The sequence below is a fragment of the Sarcophilus harrisii genome, chromosome 2, assembly GCF_902635505.1.
Source record: "Sarcophilus harrisii chromosome 2, mSarHar1.11, whole genome shotgun sequence".
Classification (NCBI taxonomy): Eukaryota; Metazoa; Chordata; class Mammalia; order Dasyuromorphia; family Dasyuridae; genus Sarcophilus; species Sarcophilus harrisii.
In genome coordinates this window covers 597,793,899-597,818,923 of record NC_045427.1, presented here as the reverse complement: position 1 = coordinate 597,818,923, position 25,025 = coordinate 597,793,899, and the positions used below count along the sequence as shown (strand labels likewise).

The 25,025-nt window shown below is 35.2% G+C and overlaps 1 protein-coding gene across 12 annotated transcripts in view; it reads left to right on the top strand.

Annotated features, from left to right (window-relative positions):
• Positions 1 to 25,025, top strand: part of MYO9A (myosin IXA) — a 301,754-nt gene that overhangs the window by 272,055 nt on the left and 4,674 nt on the right. For 9 of the 12 annotated variants that reach the window (XM_031956316.1, XM_031956313.1, XM_031956318.1 and 6 more), the window contains 10 exons: positions 768 to 956; positions 2,203 to 2,250; positions 4,450 to 4,561; positions 6,156 to 6,217; positions 8,972 to 9,164; positions 9,776 to 9,904; positions 11,439 to 11,544; positions 14,896 to 15,027; positions 15,893 to 16,016; positions 17,250 to 17,303. In XM_031956316.1, the coding sequence (XP_031812176.1) occupies positions 768 to 956; positions 2,203 to 2,250; positions 4,450 to 4,561; positions 6,156 to 6,217; positions 8,972 to 9,164; positions 9,776 to 9,904; positions 11,439 to 11,544; positions 14,896 to 15,027; positions 15,893 to 16,016; positions 17,250 to 17,303 (1,149 nt within the window). The remainder of the gene's footprint in view (positions 1 to 767; positions 957 to 2,202; positions 2,251 to 4,449; positions 4,562 to 6,155; positions 6,218 to 8,971; positions 9,165 to 9,775; positions 9,905 to 11,438; positions 11,545 to 14,895; positions 15,028 to 15,892; positions 16,017 to 17,249; positions 17,304 to 25,025) is intronic. The other 3 variants (XM_031956315.1, XM_031956320.1, XM_031956322.1) reach the window with 1 other exon arrangement.

Sequence of the window (25,025 nt, the reverse complement as noted above, 5' to 3'; positions counted from 1 at the left end):
TTTTAAGGAAAAAGAACCTATTTGTAAAAACTATTCATAGCAATTTTTTGTGGTAGCAAAGAATTGGAAACTGAGGGAATGCCCTTCAACTGGGGAATGACTGAACTAAATCCAAAGGACTATAAAGCTTTACATACCCTTTGATCCAGTAATAACATTATTAGGTATGTATCTTAAAGAGATCAAAGGAAAAAAGGAAGGATGTATATGTACAAAAATATTTACAGCAGCTCTTTGTGATGACAAAGAATTGGAAATTGAGAGGATACTCACCAATTGGGGAATGGTTGAAAATGTGATATATGATTGTGATGTACTATTATTGTGCTCTAGGAAGGGAGGAGCAAGCCTGAATTGTATACAAAATGACATGAGCAGAATCCAGGAGAACATTGTACACAATAGCAGCAATATTATAAGATGAAGAACTATGAATGACTTAGTTTTTCTCAGATATACGAATAATCCAAAACAGCTATGAAGGACTTATGAAAAATGCCCACCAGAAAACTTGGTGGTGTCTAAATACAGATTGAAGCATATCTTTTACAAGATGACTAATATGGAAATATAGTGTGGATGACTACACATGAGTAATGTATATAAGATTGCTTGCCTCCTCATTGAGGAGGGTTGAAAGAAAAGAGAATTTCAAACTCAAAATTTTAAAAACTAATGTTTTTGCAAGTGATTGTAGAATAATAAAATGCTAAATAAATAAATTGTATTTCATAAAACCTTCATTTTGACTCCTGTTTTTATAATAGATGGATGAAGGGAAAAGCATCCGGTACAAAGATCTGTATGCACTGTTTGAGCAGATTCTAGAGAAGACCATGAGACTTGAGCAACGAGACTGGAGTGAATCCCCTGTCAAAGTTTGGGTTAATACTTTTAAAGTCTTCCTGGATGAATATGTGACTGAATTCAAGCTTTTGGATTGTATTACAACAAAGGTATTCATGACATACTTGAAAAACAGACAATTGAACCATGAATTAACTCATTGACTACTTAATAGAATGATTCAAAAGTAGCTTGAGTTTGGGAGAACAATCTAAAATCTATGTGGACCTTTTTCTACATTCTTTACCCTGTATTCAAATATATTATTAGAAAGGAGAATGTATCTAAATCCTGTTATTTCAGTTTCTCAAAACCATGATTTCAGAGAATAAAAAAAATTATGCCCGTCAAAATAAGCAGTTTTCATTTAAACAATATTTGTTATAGGTGAATTTGTGTTTTGGGGGCTGAAGGGAAGAAGCAAGAAGCAAGTAGTACATGTAGATGATGGAACCCATTTAGCCCAGTGTATTTTTGTCTTTTGTCCAGAAACTCAGAGCAAAATCCAGTGCCTATGCACACAGATTAAATCAACTGTAGTATGTGGCAATAGCAAATAGTTGCTATTCTCTTCCTGTTCATTTTTTTTTTTTTTAATCAAATTAAACAACTTGGTAAAAATTGTTTTAAATCCTTTTTGAAAGTAGTTGGACTATAATTCATCAGTAAATGACTCTTTGAAACATCTTTAGACTGGGATTAAAGTGCATATATAACTTGAGAGCAAAACTGTGATATAGAAAATGCTTCATTTCATAAACATGTTTTTTAGAGATTTCAGTTTTATAGATACTAGAACAATTTAGGGTGGTCTTCCCCTGTGCTCTTATTGGGAAGGAAGAACTCATTATAAAGGAGAGATGTTATGTATCATCAGTGAAAACAGTAGAGGTCTATAATACCTCTTGTTGCCCTATAGAATCTCATACGGTGGAAAGAAGATGTAGAGTCAGAGGACCTCGCTTCTAATTCACTTCTGATATTTATTTCCTGTGTAGATGATAGTCTCTGAGACTTTACTTCCCTTGACCTCAGTTTTATCATGTGTAAAAGGGGGGATTGGACTAGATGGACTTTGAGGTCCCTTCCATTCTAGACTTATGATCCTATTTATTATCCACTAAGACAGAATCAAAGTTTTGTGTGGGGGAAAAAAATAAGCCATATCCTACTAAGTTTCACCAATGATTTTTGGGAGCACTTTTTTTTTTAACCAGGTTCAAAAATAATAATGGTCTTTGAAGTTGTTTGATGAAAGGTGTGTGTGTGTGTGTGTATACAACCCATGTAAATCCTACTATTTGCAAAGAAAATGTGTTGTCTTTCAGTTATGTCATTAGCTTATTTCTTTTCTAGGTACCAAAAACAGAAAGAAAGAAAAGAAGGAAAAAAGAAACTGATTTTGTAAGTTATCATCTATATAGTCTAGTGTGTCATAGAAAAATATTTTGCCAATTTTGTTTTTTAAGATTTGATAAGCCATTGTACTTCAGCTGACATGCATAGATAATGAATATTCTAGTAACTTATAATTAATCATTTATGTCGATAGTTGTGTCAATACATTATAGAACCTATTTTAGGTCAATTACTTTATTGTATTTACGATTCCTTTATTATCTCATAAGGCAAAGATGTTCCCCAATAAAAGTTACAAAATGGAGGCCAGTATTTCCCTCTACTGCCTTTTAGAGGTTAAATATTTTCTTGGTTGAAACAGAAAAAAATATATATAATTTATAACATCTGAACTTTCAGGTCTCGTGTTTTTAAGTACTTTAATAAAATTTTCCAGTAGTTATATATATATTTTTAAATTTGGAAGGTTGAATTTTTTTTTTCAAATCAAAATATAAAAAAAATATTAAGCACGAATTTTTTTTAAATAAGAAAAGAGATGTACATATGTGACCAGTGATGAAATGGAAGACTTTATTATAGCTATGTATGAAATATAAGTAAAGGCTGAAGTTTGAAGAAAATAGTTTCTAAGTGTAGAATGTCAGTTGAAGACTGTCTTCTTTGCTTGAAAATAACTGGTACCAGTAAAAAGGGAATTAATATTTCATAGTTAATGGTGTAGGGAAAAAGTGTCATTGAGACTTTACCTTGAAATTGAAACTAAAAATCATGAAAATGAGTTCATGTATTCGACTTTCTTTAAGTAATAATTGCAACTCTGATGATTATTTGAATAAATCATGTTAATTTTTGGCATGATTTTCTTGCAAGTTCTATGATTGCACAAGACAACTAGCATGATCGTGGAGTTATTGTTTTTTTTAAAAAAATTTTGATTTTTCATTGGTTTTCCCAAGGATCTTTTAAAATCCATTGATGTTTTTATCTTTCTCTTTTGAGGTACCTGCCCATAATCAGCAAGCAGAATTGACCAAGCTGGTACAGTGGACTGGAAGGGACTTATTTTCTTAGTGATTCATTCACTATATTTTCATATTGTGATGACTGCCTTTTCCATGCCCTAAGGCTGTGTAGAAGGAGAGTTAACCTTGGAATTTATATCCCACCTTTGACCAAACTGCCAAGGCTAACAGTACTTAACTTAAGCTAACAGTGCTCCTAAAAATATTCCTGATGTTCATTGGTAGAGTTTATCCTTACAAAGAATTCCCTACTTCCAGTAAAATTTAATTAAAGTATTTTTCAATTAACAAATAGGTTTTTTCTGCCTTCAGCTCCCTATCCTATCTTTCCTGGGAGGAACAGGAGAGGGAAATAAACAGAACCTGTTATAACAGATATGCAAAACAGATTTCTACATTGGTCACATCCAAAAAAGTATGTCTCATTTTGTATCCTGAGTCCATCCCCTCTCTGTGAGGAAGTGTGTGGAATTCATCTGTACTACTCCAGAATTGGTCTCTGGATAATCTTTGTTCTTAAATCTTGCATAGTCGTTTGTTCCCAGTTGTTGTTAGTTGTATAAATTGTTCTTCTGAGTCTTCTCACTTCATTCTGCATTACTTCATAAAACGTTTCCCAGATTTCTCAGAAAACTCCCTTGTTTCTTATGGTACAATGATGTTTCATGGCATTCATGTACCACAATTTGTTCAGCCATTCCACTGTTGATGGACACCCTTTTAGTTTTCAGTGTTTTACCAACACAAAAAGCTGTTATGAGTATTATTAAAAATATGGGTCCTTTTTTTTTTCCTCTTTGAAGATAAGCCAAAATGGTATTGCTGGGTCAAAAGGTATGCACACTTCTGTAAGTTTTCCGAGTATAGTTCCATATTGCTTTCCTCAATGATGGAACCAGCTCACAGCTGCACTGGTATTAACATGATTATTTTCCACAGCCTCTACATTTTCCTTTGTTAATGCAATGAACATGAAGGTAAAGCCTTCTAGTCACTTTAATTTGTCTGCTTATTAGTAGCTGTATATATTAAATTAATACAAAATCAGTGTAAGGGAAAGCTAGTTGGTACAGTACATAGAGCACTGAATCTGGCAGCAGAAAAATGGCTAGATGACCTAGATGAACAAAAAGTGGATGCCATGTGAAAGTGAAGCATGGATGAAAGTATCCATCTCAGTTAGTTGTGGATTTGACTAAAGTGTTGCATTTTGTCATAGGTGGAAGAACATAATGGGCACATTTTTAAAGCCACCCAGTATAGTATCCCTACCTACTGTGAGTACTGTTCTTCCCTCATATGGATAATGGACAGAGCTTCTGTTTGCAAATGTAAGTATCATTGATTTCCTTGGAATTTTCTAACTGTTTTTCTCTGTCTTTGAACTGTCTTATTACTAATGCATCCTCTGCTTTATGAAAGGCTTTTAGGTGCCCTAAGACTAAGTTTAAGATGTGCTGAAAGTTTTTCAAAAACAGCCCCAACAGTAATCTGAGTCTGCTGGCTGATGCTTACCCAGTCTCTGCCCAGTCTGCTAATCAAGTCAATAAGTATCATTAAGAACTTTATGCATGCTAGGCATTAGGATATATGGATAACACAAAGTCCTTCTAGACGCAACCCAAAATAGATTCCTTGTTCCTATATTTTTTGTATGTGTCATTATCCATTAAGGGTCAATTCTGTACATAGCATGTTGACAAAGAAAGGCAACACTGCTAGAGTGCCAGCCTTGGAACAGAAATAACTGGTTTCTGGCACATCCTGGCAATGTGACTCTGGGTAAGTCACATAGCCTTTTAAGCTCCCCATGCAACACTGAATGTTATAGAGAAAGAGAGAACAGAAAAAGGAGGGGGGAGACAGAGAGAGATGGAGGGAGGGAGGAAGGAAGGAAGAGGGAGAAGGAGATATACAGTTGGGGAGTAGTGGGAGGAGAGGGGTTGATGCTGGATTAATTGATAATCCATCAAAGAACGCTGAGCAATCAGGAAATTTCCATTCTGCCTCAATGACATTTCCACACTGAAGAAATCACACTCCTAGGACTAAAAACTGTAGTCATCTAATTTATAATTCCATTCCTGTTCAAATATTGCCATATGGTCTGATCCTTGACAGAATTAGATAGACAGCATTTTAATTTATTGTCTTTGTAGTATTACACTGGTTCTTCCTACTTCCTTCCACTCCCTTGCCCAGAAACTTTATACCCTTGAATCAGACTTGACCTGCCTTGATTTATAAAACAATCTAATAAACTAATCCATGTATGTAAACGAGTGCATTTGTTACCTCCTTAAAAATTAAAGTTGCTTTTCAACAGAAGCCCCATGGCAGTGATTCCAACATTGAGATTGCCACACACTACAGATGAGCCTTGGGGAAATGTCTTTAGGCAAATGGGTACTCATTTTCGATCACATAACCAAAGCTGACATGTATCCCACCTGCTAAGTGGGATTTGGAAGGCCAAATGAATCTCCAATTTAAGAATATAGAGCTTTGAATTTTATTTTAAGCTTTTTCAAAACTTAACTTTGATTCAACTGTTGCTAAAACAAGCAAATAAATTGATAGATAAAATTATGAGCATCTTCTATATAAGGATTTCTTAAAACATTTTTTATGCCATTCTCAGAGTAAAGTTTTTCAGTGCATAAAATAAAATACACTGAGATACAAAGGAAACTGATTGTTGAAATAAAGATTATTTTTAAAAAAATTTTTAATTTAGCAGAATTCAGGTTTTAGACGTTTTGTTCTAGAATTTGTGGTAGGTTATACCAGGTAAGTGTTACAAGATTGTTTTATGTGATATTTTAGCCATGTCTAATTTTAACAAAAAGAAATTCTAAGGAAAGCTTTCACCTTGTAGAGAAAAACAGGCTTTCCCTAACTCTACTTCTTGCCATTATTTTTCAGTATGCAAGTATGCTTGCCATAAGAAGTGCTGTTTGAAAACGACAGCCAAGTGCTCTAAAAAGGTAGGAAGCTCTGCCTTATGATTCACTTAGCAATAAAGAAAAGATTCATTTATCCCCTTTACAAGATCTATGTAGTAGAAATTATTATTCTTCATAGGCAATCTCCCCAAGAAAATGCTCAGGTGCCTTTTCTGGGCATGGTTTTGTGCAAGAAAGAGCCTTTAAGGATGTATTCCGTGCCCTCAGGTAGCCTATACTAATAAGAATTTAATATCAAAGCTGAATATTGAGAATATGGAATTTGGTTCAAATATGGGAATGAGCCAGATGGTGGCAGAATTCACCATCATAGAAATGTTTCATTGTCGAGAGCAGGTATCCATCTCAAAACTGGAACATGACTCCTTAAAGCTATTAATAACTTCATTCCCTCCTTCCCTTAGGGTTCATCACATAGCCTTTTTTTCCTTTTATTCATATATCTTATCAGAATAACACGCTCTTCTGAATGACATAAGTCTTGCACTGTGCAACTACAAAGACTGACTACAAGATATATTTTAAAATAAATTTTATTATATCTATTATTACATATTTAATTATTACATAACAATTACATATAATATAATTATAATATATTTATTACAATTTTTATAACTTAAGTTTTTTAATGAAAAAAATGGTTAAAATAACTTACTACAGCTGATTGAAAAAAGAAAAAAGCTTTAGCTAATATTTTTAATTTCAGTTTTATATTGAGTTCTAAATTCTCTCTGTTCCATTTCTCCTTCCCTTCCTTGACAAAACAAGAAAAACAAAACCTATCACAAACATATATACTGTAGCAAAGCCCCAATTCCCTACTTTCTAAAAGCATACTCTTCTCTCTGTATTATTGTTCTTATTTCACTCTCTGGATTGAGTAGCAGGTTTCATCCTGATCCCACTGGAAATATAATTGGATCAGCATTAACTACTGTTATTACAAATAGATAAGTGCTATAGATTTAAAACAAATGTGATTTTTCTTTGGGCAAAAGGAAACATTGTTTCACTTAATTTTATCAGATTGCTGATTTTTATTCCTATTTATTCCTGTTCTTTTCATCTACCATTGTTATTTTTCAACCTAGTAAACATATATCAATAGTTCAGATAATACTAGATTCCTGTAAATCTTTATTTGTGGTGTTCTCTTCTTTTCTAAAATATGATGGTTCTCTGGGTGCAGGTTTCTTGGGGAGGTTTCTGGAGGCAGCCTTCGTCTCAGTTCCAAGTAATAATCACCTCAAACACAGCCAGGGATTTAAGTGTACAGTCTTTTATTGTTTCTTCCAAAATAGCCCGATTAGTTTTCTTAGAGGCCTAGCTCTCTCTGCTTGGTTCCAAGAGCTCTTGCAGCTTGTTCTTTTTTGCGTCCAGCTCCCTCTGAATTTTGGTTCTACTCCTCCAAATCCTTCATTCTGCCCAACTGCAGTCTCTAGCTTGTCATTCTCCCGAACTGAACTTACTTCACTAGCTCAGCTTCTTTTATGCTCTTTTAGAAGTGTAAACTCAAATGTTGACTCCTCCTCCGAGAGTGGGATTATGGGAGGTGTGAATTCACAAAGTTATAAAGTTAACTTTGTGAGTCTCCCCTACTTGTGAACTCCAATGTGTGAGCTCTAATGTATAAACTCTTAAAGGTGTAAACTTAAACATTGTTTCTATTGACTCTAATGACTTAACACTTTGTAAGGATTCTAACATTTATTAACTCATGTTTGTTATATATAGAGATATTTTATCATCCATTTTTAGATTATTGACTATTTGTGAAGTAGTCAAGCAACATTTTCCCATTTAGAGTGAACCTTGATTTAAAATGTTTATTTTTTAAGACCTTCAGTTTCAATCAGTTGTATTAAATTGTTTTAATCATTTTTTTCATTAAAAAAAGTAAATTATAAAAATTTAGTAAATCTTGTAGTCAGTCTTTGTAGTTGCACAGTGCAAGACTCATGTCATTCAGAAGAGCTTGTTATGAACCATAACACTACAAATATACATAATACAATTGAAAATAATTCAATTTCAGTCAGAAATTAAACTGTCATCCACCATTCAAGTCAAGAATGGAATATATATATTATTTTATATATGTTATCTTTAAATGATTTGTAAAATAATTTAGAGACAGGATACTCACCCATATATGTCCTGAAAGGAACTGTGCATATTAAAGGCATCCCATATTTAACCTTCACTTTGCCTTCCATTTTAACAGCCATTTATCAAAAACTTAGTGAAATCTGCTCTGCACAGTGCTCTGAATATGGGAAATATAAAAATGGATCAAATATTTTCCTTCCTATGATGGGGCCTGCAGTCTGAAGGAGATAAAATACAGAATACATAGACCAGGAATGCCAGGGAGATTATGAAAGTGTAGTTAAGTGAAGTCCAGAGTATTTACAAGATATTCAGAAAAACAGAAGATTGCTGCCAGCTGAGGAAATAGGCACAGCTTCATAAAAGCATTTAAAATTTGAAAGGGCAGCCAGGTAGAAATGAGGGGAAGAGCTTTTCAAGAGGAAAATTTTAGTGTTACTTCGCAAGGACTAGAATATAGAGGTAGTTGTTAAGACTTATAAGGAGGGCAGTTGTAGATGTCAGCTGCCCCTTCATTGATGTGCAATTAACAAAAAACCCATTCCTCCTTGCCAACAATTATAAGCCTGAGAAATCAACTTCTTATCATCTATTGAGAAATAGATATGAATTTTTAATGTTTTTCTTAAATTTAAATGAATTTTAAATCTTTCTTCCATTTAGTATGATCCAGAACTTTCATCTCGGCAGTTTGGGGTTGAACTATCCCGATTAACCAGTGAAGAAAGAACCGTTCCACTAGTGGTAGAGAAGCTTATAAACTATATTGAAATGCATGGACTTTACACAGAGGGTATTTACCGAAAATCTGGCTTAACTAATAAAGTTAAGGAACTTCGTCAAGGTCTAGATACCGGTAAGATAGAAGGGGATACTTTTCAAATACAAGCTAAAGAGGAAAAGAAGCAACCAGGGGGGATAATTGCATTTAAATAAATCATATTTGTTTTTTAAGATTCCATGATGATTTAAAGTGGGATCCATCTTAAACAACTCCATAAAAGTCCTTGAAAGTTTAGAATATCTCCATTCAAATCAGAAGACTTTTCAGCATAGTGGCTAAGAGTCTGAGAAAAAGCCTGGTGCAATGAAAAGAGCAGAGAAATTTTCAATCAAAAGACCTAAATTTAAGTCCTAGTTCCTGTATATACTAGTTGTATGATCTTAGCTTAGTCATTTAACTACTCTGAAACTCCATTTCTTCATTTAGAAAATTTTGGTATTGATGTAATACCATCCAGTTTTGAGATTTAAATGTATACAAAATGTCTTTTTAAAAACTATATAATTTTGAGTTATTATAAAACTGTCTACAATTTCCAATTTCATACTTGTTATGGGCTTTTAATGGAACTATAGGAAAGTTGTAATCCTGTTGAACTTCTGGGTTGTTTTTTTTTCTTCAATTAGTAAAATGAGAAATACCAAGAATTGTTAACTTGACTTCCTTCTTTTCTCTTACAATAGATATTGATAGTGTGAATCTAGATGACTACAATATTCATGTCATTGCCAGTGTGTTCAAACAGTGGCTTCGAGAATTGCCTAATCCTCTCATGACTTTTGAACTCTATGAGGAATTTTTGAGAGCTATGGGTAAGCACACAGAACCAAAAGACCAGTAATGTGATGATAAAACATACCCTGGATGAATTTTTGAACACTAATATTAAGTATTTTATTAGATATTAGACTTGATTAGACTGATATTAGACTTGACATTGAACTAATAGAATTAAGAAAATAAGCGTAGGTATTTGCTCTTGTTTGGGATCAGGTTTGTTTAGATCCTACCCAAAAAATGCTTATAATGTGGCTTGTTGTATAATATTGTATTTTCAGTTGCTTCATTAAACTTTTTCATTACAAAAATTTTATTCGTAGCAGAGTTTCATGTATTCTATAAGTTAACAATCCCTTTGCTACTCACAAATATCAAACAATGTGTTAAAGAGTTAAATGAGTGAAAGGTATGGCTTATATTGATTTAGATTATGAATCATTGGTTAAGAACTGTGTGTGTTGTAATGCAATGTAATATAGTTAAGGCTCTTGGCTATTATAGTTTTAGTCTTAACATAGTCCAGGGTATAGTCTCTGGGTCCTTGATGATTTCTGAAGAGTTCTCTGAAAAATGACTAATGTTTAAAGTATTGGTTTAAACTATACAAACTTAAACAAGATTTATTTATTAACCAGATGAGGGTAGATTTTTGTGTGTGTGTGTGAATGAAATTGCTAGTTTTTGTATATATTTGGGGTCACTGAGTCAGACAACCTCTTTTCTCACAGCACTATACTTGGAAAATTGGGTAAATAATCAGAGAAAATTGCTTAGCATATTTAAAATTTTTTTAGAAAGAAAGTTGGATAACTGAGGTGGAATATTTGCAACAGGCTAGAACAACTTATTGGGTAACCTTTAGTCTTAAAGGGACATAATCTGCCACAGATAATATATACTTTTGTGTTGGCCAGGGTTCCCTTTCCCCTGAACATTGCTGAAGATGTGCTGCTAAATTCTCTCCACCTTTCCTGATTTTCTTGACATTAATCATTATGGCATTCTCCCTATTTCAATAAACTTTGGTATCGTTTTTAATTCTCACATTTGTAGTATATTTTCATTTCTAATATTTTTGTTTCATTTATTTTCTGGTAACATATGGAAAGATATTTTAGTTCCATCATTGGACTTTCTCCAGATCACATTTACAAAGTGACATGTTTAAAGGAATTATCTATGGTTTAGTTATTATTGTTTACTTCATATACAAAGAGTACTACACCCTGATCTGAATATCTTATATTTTTTCCTGACTTTGTCTTTAGCTGTTAATGTCCAGTGTTCTTTGGGCCTCTGTCCTTTGACAACCTTATGTCAATGTTTTTTTAAAGTAGAATTGTGCACAAGAAGGAGTAGCATTCTGACACTCTAGAAGCATATTATGGCTTTTTGAAAATTCCCTTTCTTTATTCTCCCAACGATGTAAAGAAGTTGAAAATGTATTTGCCTAACTATTCTTCAAAATTGGTCTCCATATGAAGAATGGGCCACCTCTAATTAGCCATATTTAATCAAGAGTAACAGATGCCATATTCATTCTTATTGGTTCACTTTTTCTTTTAGGTCTTCAAGAGAGAAAAGAGACTATCCATGGTGTGTATTCTGTGATTGATCAGCTCTCCCGAACACATCTTAACACTCTTGAACGCCTAATCTTTCATCTGGTCAGGTAATTGCTCTGAAGGAAAAAGAGAGAGTAGTTTTTCTACCATGATTCTTACATGTAGAGAGTTCATACTTCAGTATTTTAGGGAAGACGTCCCCAATACTTTATACATTAAAGTACCTTTTATTCTCTCTAATGGTAGAATAAGGTAACTAGAATTGCTTGTCTGTTATAGAATAGATTCCTTCTTACAGCTGCTACTATAGTGTAGAGGGCCGGAACTTTGGAGAAGTATACTTGAAAGTAGTATACTTGAAACCAGAGGTTAACTCATGAAATTGATGAGATAATGGTTATCTAGTTCACATATATCTAGTATGATATAATGATATAATCCCTCTAGATTGGCTTATACTCAATATACTGTAATGATGTAATTGTAATAGAGTCTTTAAGGGCTGAGAAAACTGAGGACAAAGTTAGCCTCAGACTCATACTGGCAGACTGCTGGATGAGATTGGGTCAGACTGAGACTGGGTCAAACTATAATAGATACAGACTGTGAAGGAAACAATAAAGACTTTGGGCTCTGTTGTTGTCCATCCTCTGCTGAGATCAAGGCCCTTCCAGAGGACCTTCAGAAAACTAGCCCGAGCATTATACTGTAGGATATTGTTTTCTTGAGTAGTTCACAATCTCTATGCTTGGAAGAGCAACTCATTCTATTAACTTCAAAGAAGCATATCATGACTGGCTAAAAGTCTAATGTTAATGACTTGGCCTGTATAACTTCAGGACCAAAAGGATTCATATTTATAGCACCGATAATATCTTACTTCTAGGCCAATATGTTAAGCAAGAGTTTCAACATGTATTGGAAATGCCTAGGACTAATTTCTTTCAATTTAGGAAATGACAGCAGTCAACTGGAGGAAGATTAAACTCTTACCATTAATCTAGTTTCTTGAGATATGGTAGTGAAAGGATATATCCTTAAATTCAGTATTTTCTGATTTTACTTGATAGAACAATCTGTTGATCCTAAGGATCTCGGTTAGAGGAATGTAATAGACACTTGCAAAATATATAGCCAAAAGGGCAGTGTGGTGCCATACAAATCAAACTTCCAAAAATTGTTTTACAGAATTAGAAAAAATAATGATGAAGTTCACCTGAAAGATCAAGAGGTCAGGAATATCAAGGGAAATAATGAAAATTAAAGCAAAGGAAGATGACCTAGCCATACCAGATCTAAAAACATTATGAAGCTTCAATCATCAAAACAATTTTGACTGGCTAAGAAATAGAATGATGTATCTTTGCAATAGATTAGGTACACAAGAAACAGTAGTAAATGACTATAGTAATCTACTGTTTGATGAACCCAAAAACTCCAGGTTCTGGAATAACAATAATATTTGACAAAAACTGCTAGGAGAACTGGAAAATAGTATGGCAGAAACTAGGCATAGACTTAGTGTCTCACACCATAGACCAAGATATCTTGACAAAATGAGTACTGATCACAAATTAGGACAGCAAGGAACAGTTTACCTATCAGATGTATGGAGAAAGGAAGAATTTATGACCACATGAGATGAAAAACAGTATAAAATGCAAAATGAATAATTTTAATTATATTAAATTAAACTGTTTTTGTACAAACAAAATCAATGCAACCAAAATTAGAAGGGAAGCAGAAAGTCAGGGGACATTTTTTACAGCCAATGTTTCTGACTAAAACCTCATTTCTCAAATATATAAAGAACTGAATCAAATTGATAAGAATACAAATCATTGCACAATTGGTAAGTGGCCAAAGGATAGGATTAGGCAGTTTTGATATGAAGTAATTAAAGCAGTCTATAAAAAATGATGTGAATCACTTTTGATTACAAAAATTTAAATTAAACAACTCTGAGGTACCACCTCACCATTTATCAAATTGAGTAGTATGACAGAAAAGGAAAATAAATATTGAACTTTAATGCATTGCTGGCAGAGTTGTGGAACTAATCCCATCATTTTGAAGAACAATTTGGAACTGTGCCCAAAGGAATATCAAACTCTGCGTGCCTTTTGAATAAGGTATAAATACCTGTATTGTATACAAGTATATAATACCACTACTAGGTCTGTATCTAGGGGACATACACAAAAATATTTATAGCAGCTCTTTGGTAGCAAACAATTGGAAATTGAGTGACTACCTATCAATTCAGGAATGAACAAATTGTGGTATATGAATGTAATGAAATACTATTGTGCCATATAAGAAATGATGAGCAAATAGATTTCCAAAAAACCTGGAAAAACTTACATGAACTGAAACTGAATAAAGAGAACAGAACCAGAAGAACATAGTACACAGTAACAATAATAGTTTGTGATGATCAACTATGATAGGCTTAGCTCTTCTCAACAATACAATCATCCAAGACAATTCCAAAAGGCTTATGATGGAAAATGCTATCCATATCCAAGGAGAAAATTGTGGAATCTGAATATAGATCAAAACATACTATTTTTACTACTTTGGGCTTTATATTTGTTTTTTGTGGGGGATGTTTTCTGATTTTTTCTTTCACTGACTGATTGTTTAACATGTTTATGTTTAACATGATTTTACGTGTATAACCTATATTAAATTGCTGTATTAGGAAGGGGAAAGTTGGGAAGTAGGAAAGAAGGGGAAAAAATTCAGAACTCAAAATCTTTCAAAAAATGAATGCTGAAAACTACTTTTATATGTAATTGGAAAATCTTACGTACTATTTACAAATAAAATAGAATAAAATCCTTTTGAATAAAAACAAACAAAGGAGCATTAAAGTTGAAAACTAATAGACTTTAGTTTAGGAATCTGCTGCTGCTCGGGAGCTGTGTGTAACAACAATAAATCACTTTGCTACTCTAGGCTTCAGTTTTCTTGCTTGTTAGTGAAAACATTGGACTAAGATGATTTTCAAGGTCCTTTTCAAATTTCAACATTCTATAATTATATCCATTCCAAAGGCAGAGTACCAAACTAATATAGATATCCTTTTAGATTTCTAAATTGGTTTTAACCAGTATCTCACCATATGCAATTATAGCAATAATAATAAGTTCCTTTTATATAGCACTTTAAGGTTTATAAAGGAATTTACATACATTATCAAATTGAGCCTCAAAAAACAACCTGATAATAATATGATATATATTAATCCTATTTCATAGACAAGGAAACTTATTCTCAGAGTAGTTAAGTGACTTGCCTTTGATTGCACAGCTATTACAGGTAGGACTTGACCACAAGTCTTCCTCATTTAAGATCCAGCCAGCATTCTTATACAGTGAAATGGTTGGGCAGGTTCCCTTTCTTAGCATTCCCTTTTCACTCTGGTTTCTTGGATGGTATGTTTTGGTCTTTAGGATTGCACTTCAAGAAGACACCAACCGCATGTCTGCTAATGCCTTAGCCATTGTGTTTGCTCCTTGTATTCTCCGTTGCCCAGACACAACTGATCCACTGCAGAGTGTGCAGGATATCAGCAAAACAACCACGTAAGAATTACTGTATCATCTACTTTCAAAAGATCTGGGAAGCATTCTCATAGCTCAGTTCCTTACAATCATCTAATCTTGAGGTCAAAGATGGGTGGATATTTATTTAAGTATTTCAAATATCTTTTAAAAATAAGAAATGGAGGGACAGCTAGATGGCACAGTGGATAGAGCACTGGCCCTGAAGTCAGGAGGACCTGAGTTCAAATCCAGTGTCAGACACTTAACATTTCCTAGCTGTGTGACCCTGGGCAAGTCACTTAACCCCAATTGCCTCAGCAAAAAAATAAAAAAAAAAATAAGAAATGCTGGACTGAGCTGATGTATTTTTTTTTTTTTGCAACATTAAAATAACTGAGTTTTCATTTATTGAAATTGAAAGAAGCCAGTCTGATTTCTCCATGTTTTCTCTCCTTGAGAGTTATTTATGTCAGTTATTTTTAGTAAAATCATTTTGAAATTACACACTCTATTGGGATTACATGTAGTTCCCAGTAATTTTTTGACAGCTCATTCTTACCAAATTGCATACACTTTTTGCTTCCCTGAAACTGAATTCATTCCCGACCCCATGACTTATATCTGGCTCACAGCCCAAGAAAAGGACAAGTTCAGAGAATGTTCTTAACATTTCAAATTGTCTATTCTCATTTTGATTCTTCCTAGAGGACTGTTAGAACAATTTTATATTAACCTTCCTTAAACTCTTAACTTTATAGTTTATTTTTCAGTTGAAAGTTTTACTAGAACCACTCCTTCCAAGCCCCCACCTTGTACGGCACCAAAAACTGGCTCCTAGTCCTACTTCACTCCAACATGGCTGATCTTGAGGTTTTAATTACATATTCATCTCTTCTTTTTCTAGCTGTGTGGAGCTAATTATTGTGGAACAGATGAATAAATATAAGGCCCGTCTCAAAGACATCAACAGCTTGGAGTTTGCTGAGAACAAGGCCAAGACCAGGCTGTCCCTGATCCGACGATCAATGGTGAGATATAGGAGATCCTAAAGTCTTAGATATATATTGCCTATATTGTGAGTTCTCTCTAAAGTAAAAAAAAGAGAAGTTCTCCGAATCCTCTTCAATGAGCTCTAAGATAACTTGTATTTAAAAAGAAAAAAAAAAGATTAGTTCTGTAAAAAAAGCCTTAGGTTTGTAGACATCTTAACTTTTTCTCTTGAGTTAGGTTTGTGTAAAAGCTTGGTGAAGGCTGTAAATCAGTTCTGTTCTCTTCTCATTTTCATAAAACTAACCTACCTAAATCTTCCCTGAACTTCTTTCCAGGGTCTGATCCCAGTAAATCTCACTTTGAAGTTCTAGCCAAGATTCTTATATATTGACGGAGGACTTAATATTTATTGCTCTTGTTTTTTAAAATAACTTCTAAAATAGTAGGAATTTCTCTTGCAGTTTCAATGCCTCAGCACATTGAATACAGTATCATGTATTATGGGATTTTTTTTTTCTTTTTGTGCTACTTCTTATTAGATCTGAGATCTCTACTAATAAATTCCAGTGTCTAAGAATGTGAAAAACTAACCATACTTCCCCTAGATTGAAACATTGAGCATGGGATTTCCACACATTCTTCCATTTTTCAGCGCATCTAACCCGCTTCAAAAGAAATCATTAATGATGATCAGGCCAGCCGCACCACCCAAAGGTGTTTGATGTCACTACAAGTCGATCCAGTTTGTTTCCCATTGCTCCTCATTCTGACTGCATTTTAATGGGAGGAGGAGGCAGTAAGCATCATTCCCTCTTCCACAGATTCACAGTCATTGCTTGGGTTGGTGTGGAACTAGATCCATTTCCTCTCTCACTGGTGCTCAATGTATGTGTATTGAATGCACAAACATCTGCATGTGCTTTCTTATGACAGCAAGATAGACAAGGCCGGCTAATCTCAGGACACCATCCACATTTATGTCATGGAAATGGAGTGAAAGTTGCATTGAAAAAGGGAAGCCATTTCTGAGGCCTGCTCTTCTTTCAAGAGCATCGCTTTAAGAGTCCTAGCTAGGACAAGGCAGTTAGAAAGGGGAGACAACCTTTCCAATGCAATAGTCACTTTGCAGACCATCTGGCCTGGCTGTGCTTTGTTGATGGTCCTGCAAAGAGATGATGGATCCATTACTTTCAAAGACTAAACATTCTCTTCGAGGGGAATGATGTGTACTCTAACCTTCTGCTTTCCTTTTCATGTCCTTTCTAATCCAGAAACCTGTACTCATTGCAGTTAGATTTATGAGCATAACCCGCAATCCAATCCCGGTATGTATTAAACATGTCACAGTGTATCACGGCTGCATTACATCCTTGCATGTCACTCATCCAGGAGCTGTACTGCTTGGTCATCCTTCATGATGTCCACATGTCCACACATCGTGTGCAGCCCAAGGCCTCAGCCCCCATCCTCACCCCTGGCAAGGCGAGGTCTCCTGGAAAGGGGGAAGAGGACTTTGAATGGCAGGAATGAGGCTGGCTCTTGGACTGCCCTCAAAGTCTGTCAGACTCCCCTGCTCCTTTACCATGGGTATGGACCACTCACCAAAACAACTTAAGCATCCCTCATTTGAGAGATTCTCAGGTGCTAGAAGGTCTTTACCTTTTTGTCTATACTATAGTCTTAATACTTTTACACTCTCCCATTCTTGTTCCCTTTTCATAACTCCTGTGTTGTCTGCCCATCTTTTTTCCAAGTTTTCTTTTTTTTTTTTTTTAAATTATCCTATTTATGGTTTTATTGAATAAAATCCATTTATTTGTTTGGTCTGTTTGATGGAGGACAGCTAGGTGGCACAGTGGATAGAGCTCTGGGCTTGGAATCCAGAAGATTTATCTTCATGAATTCAAATTTGGCCTCAGGTATTTGCTAACTGTGTGACCCTGGGCAAATCACTTAACCTTGTTTGCCTCAGTTCTTCATCTTTAAAGAGCTGGAGAAGGAAATGGCAAACAAAGTACTCCATTTCCTCTACCAAGAAAACCCCAAATAGGATCATGAAGAGTCTGACCCAACTGAAGAATGACTAAATGATTGGTGGAAATGGGTGGATATTAAATCCAAAAGTTGAAAATTGCAAAAAAACAGAAATAAACTTTTTAGCAAGCATTGCTCCCATTAGATCCCTTGCTCCAGATTCATCTCACCCTCAGCCCCTCTCCTATCATAATAGGCAGCATTGACAAAGCTCTTGATTGTTGGTTTTGATAATGTCTCTAAGACTGTTAAAGGGACTCCAGTTTCTTTTTATTACAACTGAAAAGTAATTGAAAACTAGACTAACAATTAGAATGATACAGATTTCACTTAACAGTGTTAGACTAGAATGAACAAATGGACGGCCTAGCTCTAGGCTTGGACATGAGAGTTTATTCAAATTCTTTTAGTCCTTCATCCCTAGTCTTGCAGATGAACTTGTGTCTCTTCAGGGGGAAAAAAAAAAGGCCATGAAGTGGAAAGAGTAAAAATGCCACGTAGTAGACAAGGCTTCTTTTAACATGTATGGTATACATACTATATCATTTAAAAAATAAGAATAAAGAGATGCGTTCTGACAGTTTTTTGGGGAAAAAAATGTCACTGAAGTTAGTTACAATTTTAAGGCCTTTTCCCAGGCAGATGATTTCATAGGAACATACATTTAGTGCTAAAAAGGACCTTGGAAAGTCATTCTGCCCAGCCCTTTTACAGATAAAAAACTGATACCAAGAAAGCCTAAGTGACTCCAAAGTCCTGCAGGAGCAGGGTCATGAATCCTGCCCACAGTTGCTCTTGCTAGGCTTTTCCCAGTTACTCCCCATGGGCCTGAGGTGTCTGAGAGAGAGTCTGAAGATCATCTGCAGGATAGGACACCACACACCGAGGTCCTTTCTCAAACCAAACTGCCCAGCCTTTCAGCATTGGTCCTCAGAACACAATTTCTTTGGGCCAGCCACATTGTTCAAATGCCAAATGTACATTTGCCAAAAAGACTTACTTTATGGAGAATCACACAACGCAAGCACTCACAGGGTGGTCAGGAAAAGCAATGCCAGTACAGAACTTCAGAATCGATTGTGTGACATGGGAGACCTGGCGCAGGGCCGCCCAGTCTGGCGTGCCCTCATCAGAGAGGGTGCTGTGCTCCATGAGCAAGGCAGAGAGGAGTTAGCCCAGAAGCAACACAAGTGCACAAAGTTAGAGAGGCCGCCCTGATGTGCCTAGGGACTGTCTGTGCCTGACTTGCGGCCTGCAAGCACTCCGAGCTTGTATTGGTCTGACCGGCCCCGGTCACACTCTGTAATTCGACTCTAACCTAGGGATATTGCTGTGGTCCTCGTCAAGAACGGAGGTTGCCCGCCAACCAATCCTGGCTTTGCTGTTGAGCCAGGTTCAGGACTGCCTTTGAGAATCAGTATCAAATCCTAGGTTAGTATAGAAAGAATGAGACCACAGGCAGCAGATGGAGAGGGAAAGGAAGATTGTATTAGAAGGTCAGGGTTAGAGAAATAAAGATGCATCAGGACCTGTCCCATCTCTGCTTGCTCATTCTCCCTTTTCCTTATGACTTTTCTCTTCCCTTTGTCTCTCTAATTCCTGAACTCTTCTCAAAAAACTCTCCCCAACCCCAATCCTAGCTTATTTTTGACACTTCAATTGAAACTTAGTTAGGCTGCTACCAGTGTTGATCAATGACTGGATCTGAAAAGGAATTCTCACAGCTTTCCTACAAATACTCGCAGTGTCTGTGAAGAATTGTGGGCAGCAGAGGACATGGAATGACAGACTGAGCCATTTTCTCAACGAGGATACTAGATATGGACTGACTCAGTACTTCCCTTCCTGGGAACCACTTTGTATGGGTAAAAAAAAAGTGAGTCAGCCATGGATTTAAACTATAAAGTTTCAAATCATATTAACATAATTAAGCATAATTTGTGAGGAATGGTTGATTAGTCAAAAATGATTTTTAAAAATAAATGCAAAATTACATGTTTAATCTCAGAAAATTTAGCTGTTTTCCACTAAGTTTAATTAACTTCCTTGATATTTTTATATTATACTATGGCAGAGAAAGAAGTTAATTGAATAACTCTTAATTTTCAAAGAAATTTGACTATACAAATAATGATAAATCACATGTAATTCTAATGATTTTTAAAATAAAGGATAATTCTATAGTTGAATTTTGGGTTAAAATGGTGTAATTTCATATTGAAAATTAAACACACTATTTTTAACTGTAATACATTTTCAAGTAAATGGGAAAAACTAAATAGTTAAAAAATTCTTATTTATTGGTGTGTTTCATCTATGCTTCAATTTTAGTAGTTGCCATAAGGTCCAAACAAACTAGTTTATTCGGTCTTAATCCTTTTCCCATCTTCATACCATAATATAGCTGTCCCCTATTGTTGGAATGTACTTCTTCCTCACAGCCACTACCCCTTAGCTTCCCTAATTTCTTTCAAAACTTAGTTCAAACATTACTTTCAACATGAAGCCCTTCCTGATTCCTTCCAGTTCCCCTAAAAAAAAAGTTATCTTTATTTATTTTATAGATATCGTGTAGATATTTGTACAAGTACTTATCTTCCCTAGTAGAACAGAAGCTTCTCCAGGGCAGGGACTGTTTGATTTTTGTCCTTATAACCCTACTATCTATCATGGTACCTGGCATATAGTAAGCTGGTTGACTGATTAGTTGATTATTGTAGGAGGAGGGGAGTTCAGGAAGGATGCTGATGGTGTCTACAGATAGCAATCATTTATTTCACCCTCCTGAAATGAAAAAGGAAGAAACCCTCCATTTGATCTTACAGTTTAAAATAAGGCAAAAACCCAATTGTGAACGAGTTATAGAAAAAGGACAGTTCTCCAGCCTTTTCTTCCTGTTCTCTTTCTCCTAAGGACTTCTTTTCCATTTATGTTTTATCAGTTTCTCCAGCAACTTGAAAGCCAGTAAGTTCTTCAAAATAATATCTCTGTGGAATAAAAAGGGAAGCAGCACAAAGGTGGGTGGGAGAAGAAGGCGAAGAAGAAACTGGTTGGTTTAGAACAAGGTGGCTAATTTCCATTCACCCATATGCAAAAGATCTATCTTCTTCTAGCAGAAATTGCACTACCTCTAAAACTGGAGAGTCTCCAACCCTAGAAAAGACGCAGAGTAAGTTTCACTCCACAGTTCTCATGTTACTAAGATACCATCTGGGAAATAGGATTATGATGATAAATTCCCTGTGCAATTTGGAACCGAAGTAGAAGTCAACATTTGGCTTCTGTGGTCTGAATATTCACTTACCTTGCAAAGAACAGGTCTGATTCTTGGGATTTAGATAGATTTATATGTTCATTTTTCACTAGAGTATGATTCATAAAGGTATTTCATTCCCAGACCAGCTCATTATCTTTCCCTTAAAGCTTCTCATGCCTTTTTCCTTCTCTATTTCTGTTCATGATACCATTCTTCTGTCCTTTAAAGATGAAAACTTGATCATCATTTTTGACTTTTGCCTTTCTCAACGCTTTTCCCCTATCTCTAAAGGCTTTCATATTTCTCTTCTCATTTCTGTTTTCACTGTTAGTAACCTAGTTCAGGCCCTCATTTCTATCACACTAGACATTTGTCCTTTACAAGATATATTATGTTATTCTGTTGAAACACCCTCAGTAGTTTCCTCAGATCTCTAGAATTCTGTAGCTTGGCATTCAAGACCTTCTACAATCTGGCACTGACTCACTTTTCCAGCCTTATCTGATGTCACACCCCTTTAGATATTCTATACCTCACCTAAGCAGGACTCTTTTCCATTCCCCAGATTTACCCCTTTGCCTACTGTAACTATCTTTTGAGACTATTACTGTTTCTTTAGTGAAGCCTTTATTTTGCCATCCTCAGCCAGTATGCTTGTCTCAGATTACTCATAAAATCTTATTCATAATCCTTCATCTAGGCATTGCTCTTTTCCAAGTTGCCTTAATAGTTTGGGACTGGTCTTTTCCCAAATTAGATCCTTCTTTTACTTGAAGGCAGGGACCGTGTCTTATTTATCTTTATACCAATCTCTCTCTCTCTCTCTCTCTCTCTCTCTCTCTCTCTCTCTCTCTCTCTCTCTCTCTCTTTCTCTCTCTCTCTCACACACACACGCCTACCTTTCCTTACAAAGAGTTAATATTGGAACTAAAGTGCTGCAAGAGAAAAAGTTAAAATGCTCTAGTTTCCAGAACAGTGTAGTGTGGTATACATAAGGTAACCGTGAAGTTGGGGGGGGTTGGTGGTATGAGTATTTGCCACATTTCAGGCTTTCTTTACCAGATGGTACCCAGGGAAGGGATCTTGTATAAAAAGTTTACCAAGATTCTTTCTTCTTGCTCCTGGCTTCGTTTGCCTCCCTCCTTTTCATGCTCTCTCACTGCCTCTTTAGAATATAAATTCATTGGAAGCATGGATTGTTTCATTCTTTGTACTAGTATCCCCAATACTTAGCACAGAGACTGACACAAAATAAGTGCTTAATACTTGTTAGTTGATTAGATAACTTTTTTTTACAAAAAGTTTTCTTTGACTAGAAATTCTAGGTTTTGTGTAAGATCTTCCTAGGACATTTCTTGAGGGGTTTCTTTCTCAATGTGATCAACGAATTCTTTCTATTTGCACTTTGCTCTCTGGTTGTAACAGATCTAGATGGTACTTATAATTCCATAAAACTGTCCAGTATTTTTTTCTCATGGATTTCTAGGACTCTTATAGTTCTTCAATTATGCTTACTTCTATTTTTTTCAACCTCTTTTGGTCCAATATTTCTTATGGTCTCAAGGAATCATTAAATTCTGTTTAGTCTATTCCAGTTTTTAACAAGAATTATTACTTACATTAAGTTTTTACCACTTTCTATTATAAGCTATCAGTTTTTTCTTCCAGAGCTTTCATTTCATTTTTTATCTTTTGTTTCATTTCCTCTAAGGATTGATGTGGTCCTTGCAGCAAATTTTCCCCCCTTTAAAGTTTTTGCAATTATGGATGTAAATTGCTCTACATGTACTTTTGTTTTTGTTTTTTATTTGAGGGAATCTCTAGATCTACAATATTTTTTTAATACTGGTGGGAATTTTCTTTGGCTTACTAATTACTTAAGCCTTAGTTCCTGAAGGGATGGATTGTACCTGGGACACACTTTATTTCAATTGTGGTAGGGTGATCAGCCCTTCTTGATCTCACTTTGGATTTCCTATCTACTGTTTTTTTTTTTTAACCTCCTAGAATTACACATACACATACACTCTCTCTTTTTTTCCCCTCTCTCTTCCAAAATTCTCCCCAAAACAAAATTTCATCTGAAAACACCATCAAAATTCTGGAGCTATAAATCATAGTACATCAAAATTTCTGAGGAATCCAAATTGTGACCATCCATGGAGTACATTGGATGTAAAGCAACAGCAGCAGCACCATATTGCCAGAAGCAGCTAGCGCGCGCGCGTGCACACACGCACACACACACACAGTAGTATCAAAGATAATATAGAGATATATAATCTTTTTTAAGTTGATGAGCTGGTAATATGGTGAGAGTAAGAGAAGTGGAGGATTATTAGTAGGACAGCTTTTGTAATACTACCTAAATAAAGAGAACTAGAGGATCTGTGGTGGCCCTCTTTTGGAAGATTCATAGAAGGATATAGACAAAAGTGTCCCACAGTAAGAAAGTATAGATGAGTTGCTATCAGCATCAATTGGAGAAAAGCATCCACATCAGTGAAATTAAGGATAAATTGAATCATCATTTTTAGGCGACTTTTTAACAGGAAAAAATGTTTAAGCTATCCTTCCTACTAGCACTTGGAACTTTCAGGTCTCATAAAGAATATTGAGATGTTGGGGACAGAGCTGCTTTCTCTGAAACAAACTACAGTAGGCCTTCAGAAATATCACTTCTAAATAGTTATCCTTGCCTTAAAAATATAAAAGAAATTCCCTCTTCCTTTTTAAATATAAACATTTTCTGGGATCCAGTTTGTAAACTAAGTTGAATCTTTTGAAAATGTATCCCCAACTGGTCAAAATGGTACCATTCAGAGATTGAGTACTTGATTGGAGGCCAGACTCAAATAAGCTCAGAGTAGCTTAGCAACCTTTTTATAAACCACTTTATCCATCTGATCCCTTTCCCTCTAAAATAAAACTCTTAAAGAAGGGAGGAAATATATGTAAAACAATTAAGAAGGGTAAAAAATAAGGTAAGTTATTCACTTTCTATTTAAAAGAATTTGAATAAAATCTCACTGAAGCTAAAGGCATCTTCTTTCATTTAACTGTTGAGGTCTGGGATAGAGCCAGAGAGTAGGGAGTACTCTATCTTCATTGGTTCTGCAGTATTTTGCCTATTCTGCTCCCCTGTACAAAGTACTTATGTCAGTGCCTGATCCCCAATGTGAAAATCTGAGGTCATCCAATCTAGTGAGTTATCTTTACTGTATTTTCCTAAAGCCCAAGTGCTGCTGTACCTATTTTAAAACAAAAGATTTTTCTTCCTTCCCTATCTTTTGAATCTCTACCCATCTTTTACATTTCAATTCACATTCTACCTCTTTCTGGAAGTTTTCACTACTGCCCCTATCAATAACACCCTTCCTCTGGACTTCACTTAGTACTTTGTTTCTGTCTTTCTATTTTTCTTACATCATCTGGATCAGTGTTTGTGAAGTGTCCCTTGCTTACACTGTCAGTATAAAGATCATGTCATTGTCAAACTTGTTATTGATTCCATGGCCTACCACTGGACTTTACTAATTGTTGGCTGGTCTAAGGTGGATACCAAATAAGCCTAAAGGTTAGTCATATTATTTCTCTAGGCTTTTTGTGTATCATATTACAGACAGAGATAAGTTTTGTGTTGAAAGTGATCTTTCCTTTCAGATATTTATCGGATATCTGATATTTTTTGGCTAGGCGAAGTCTTTGCCCAATTCTTTGCCCTTAATTCATTCTACTGCTCTTCAGTGACAAAAGC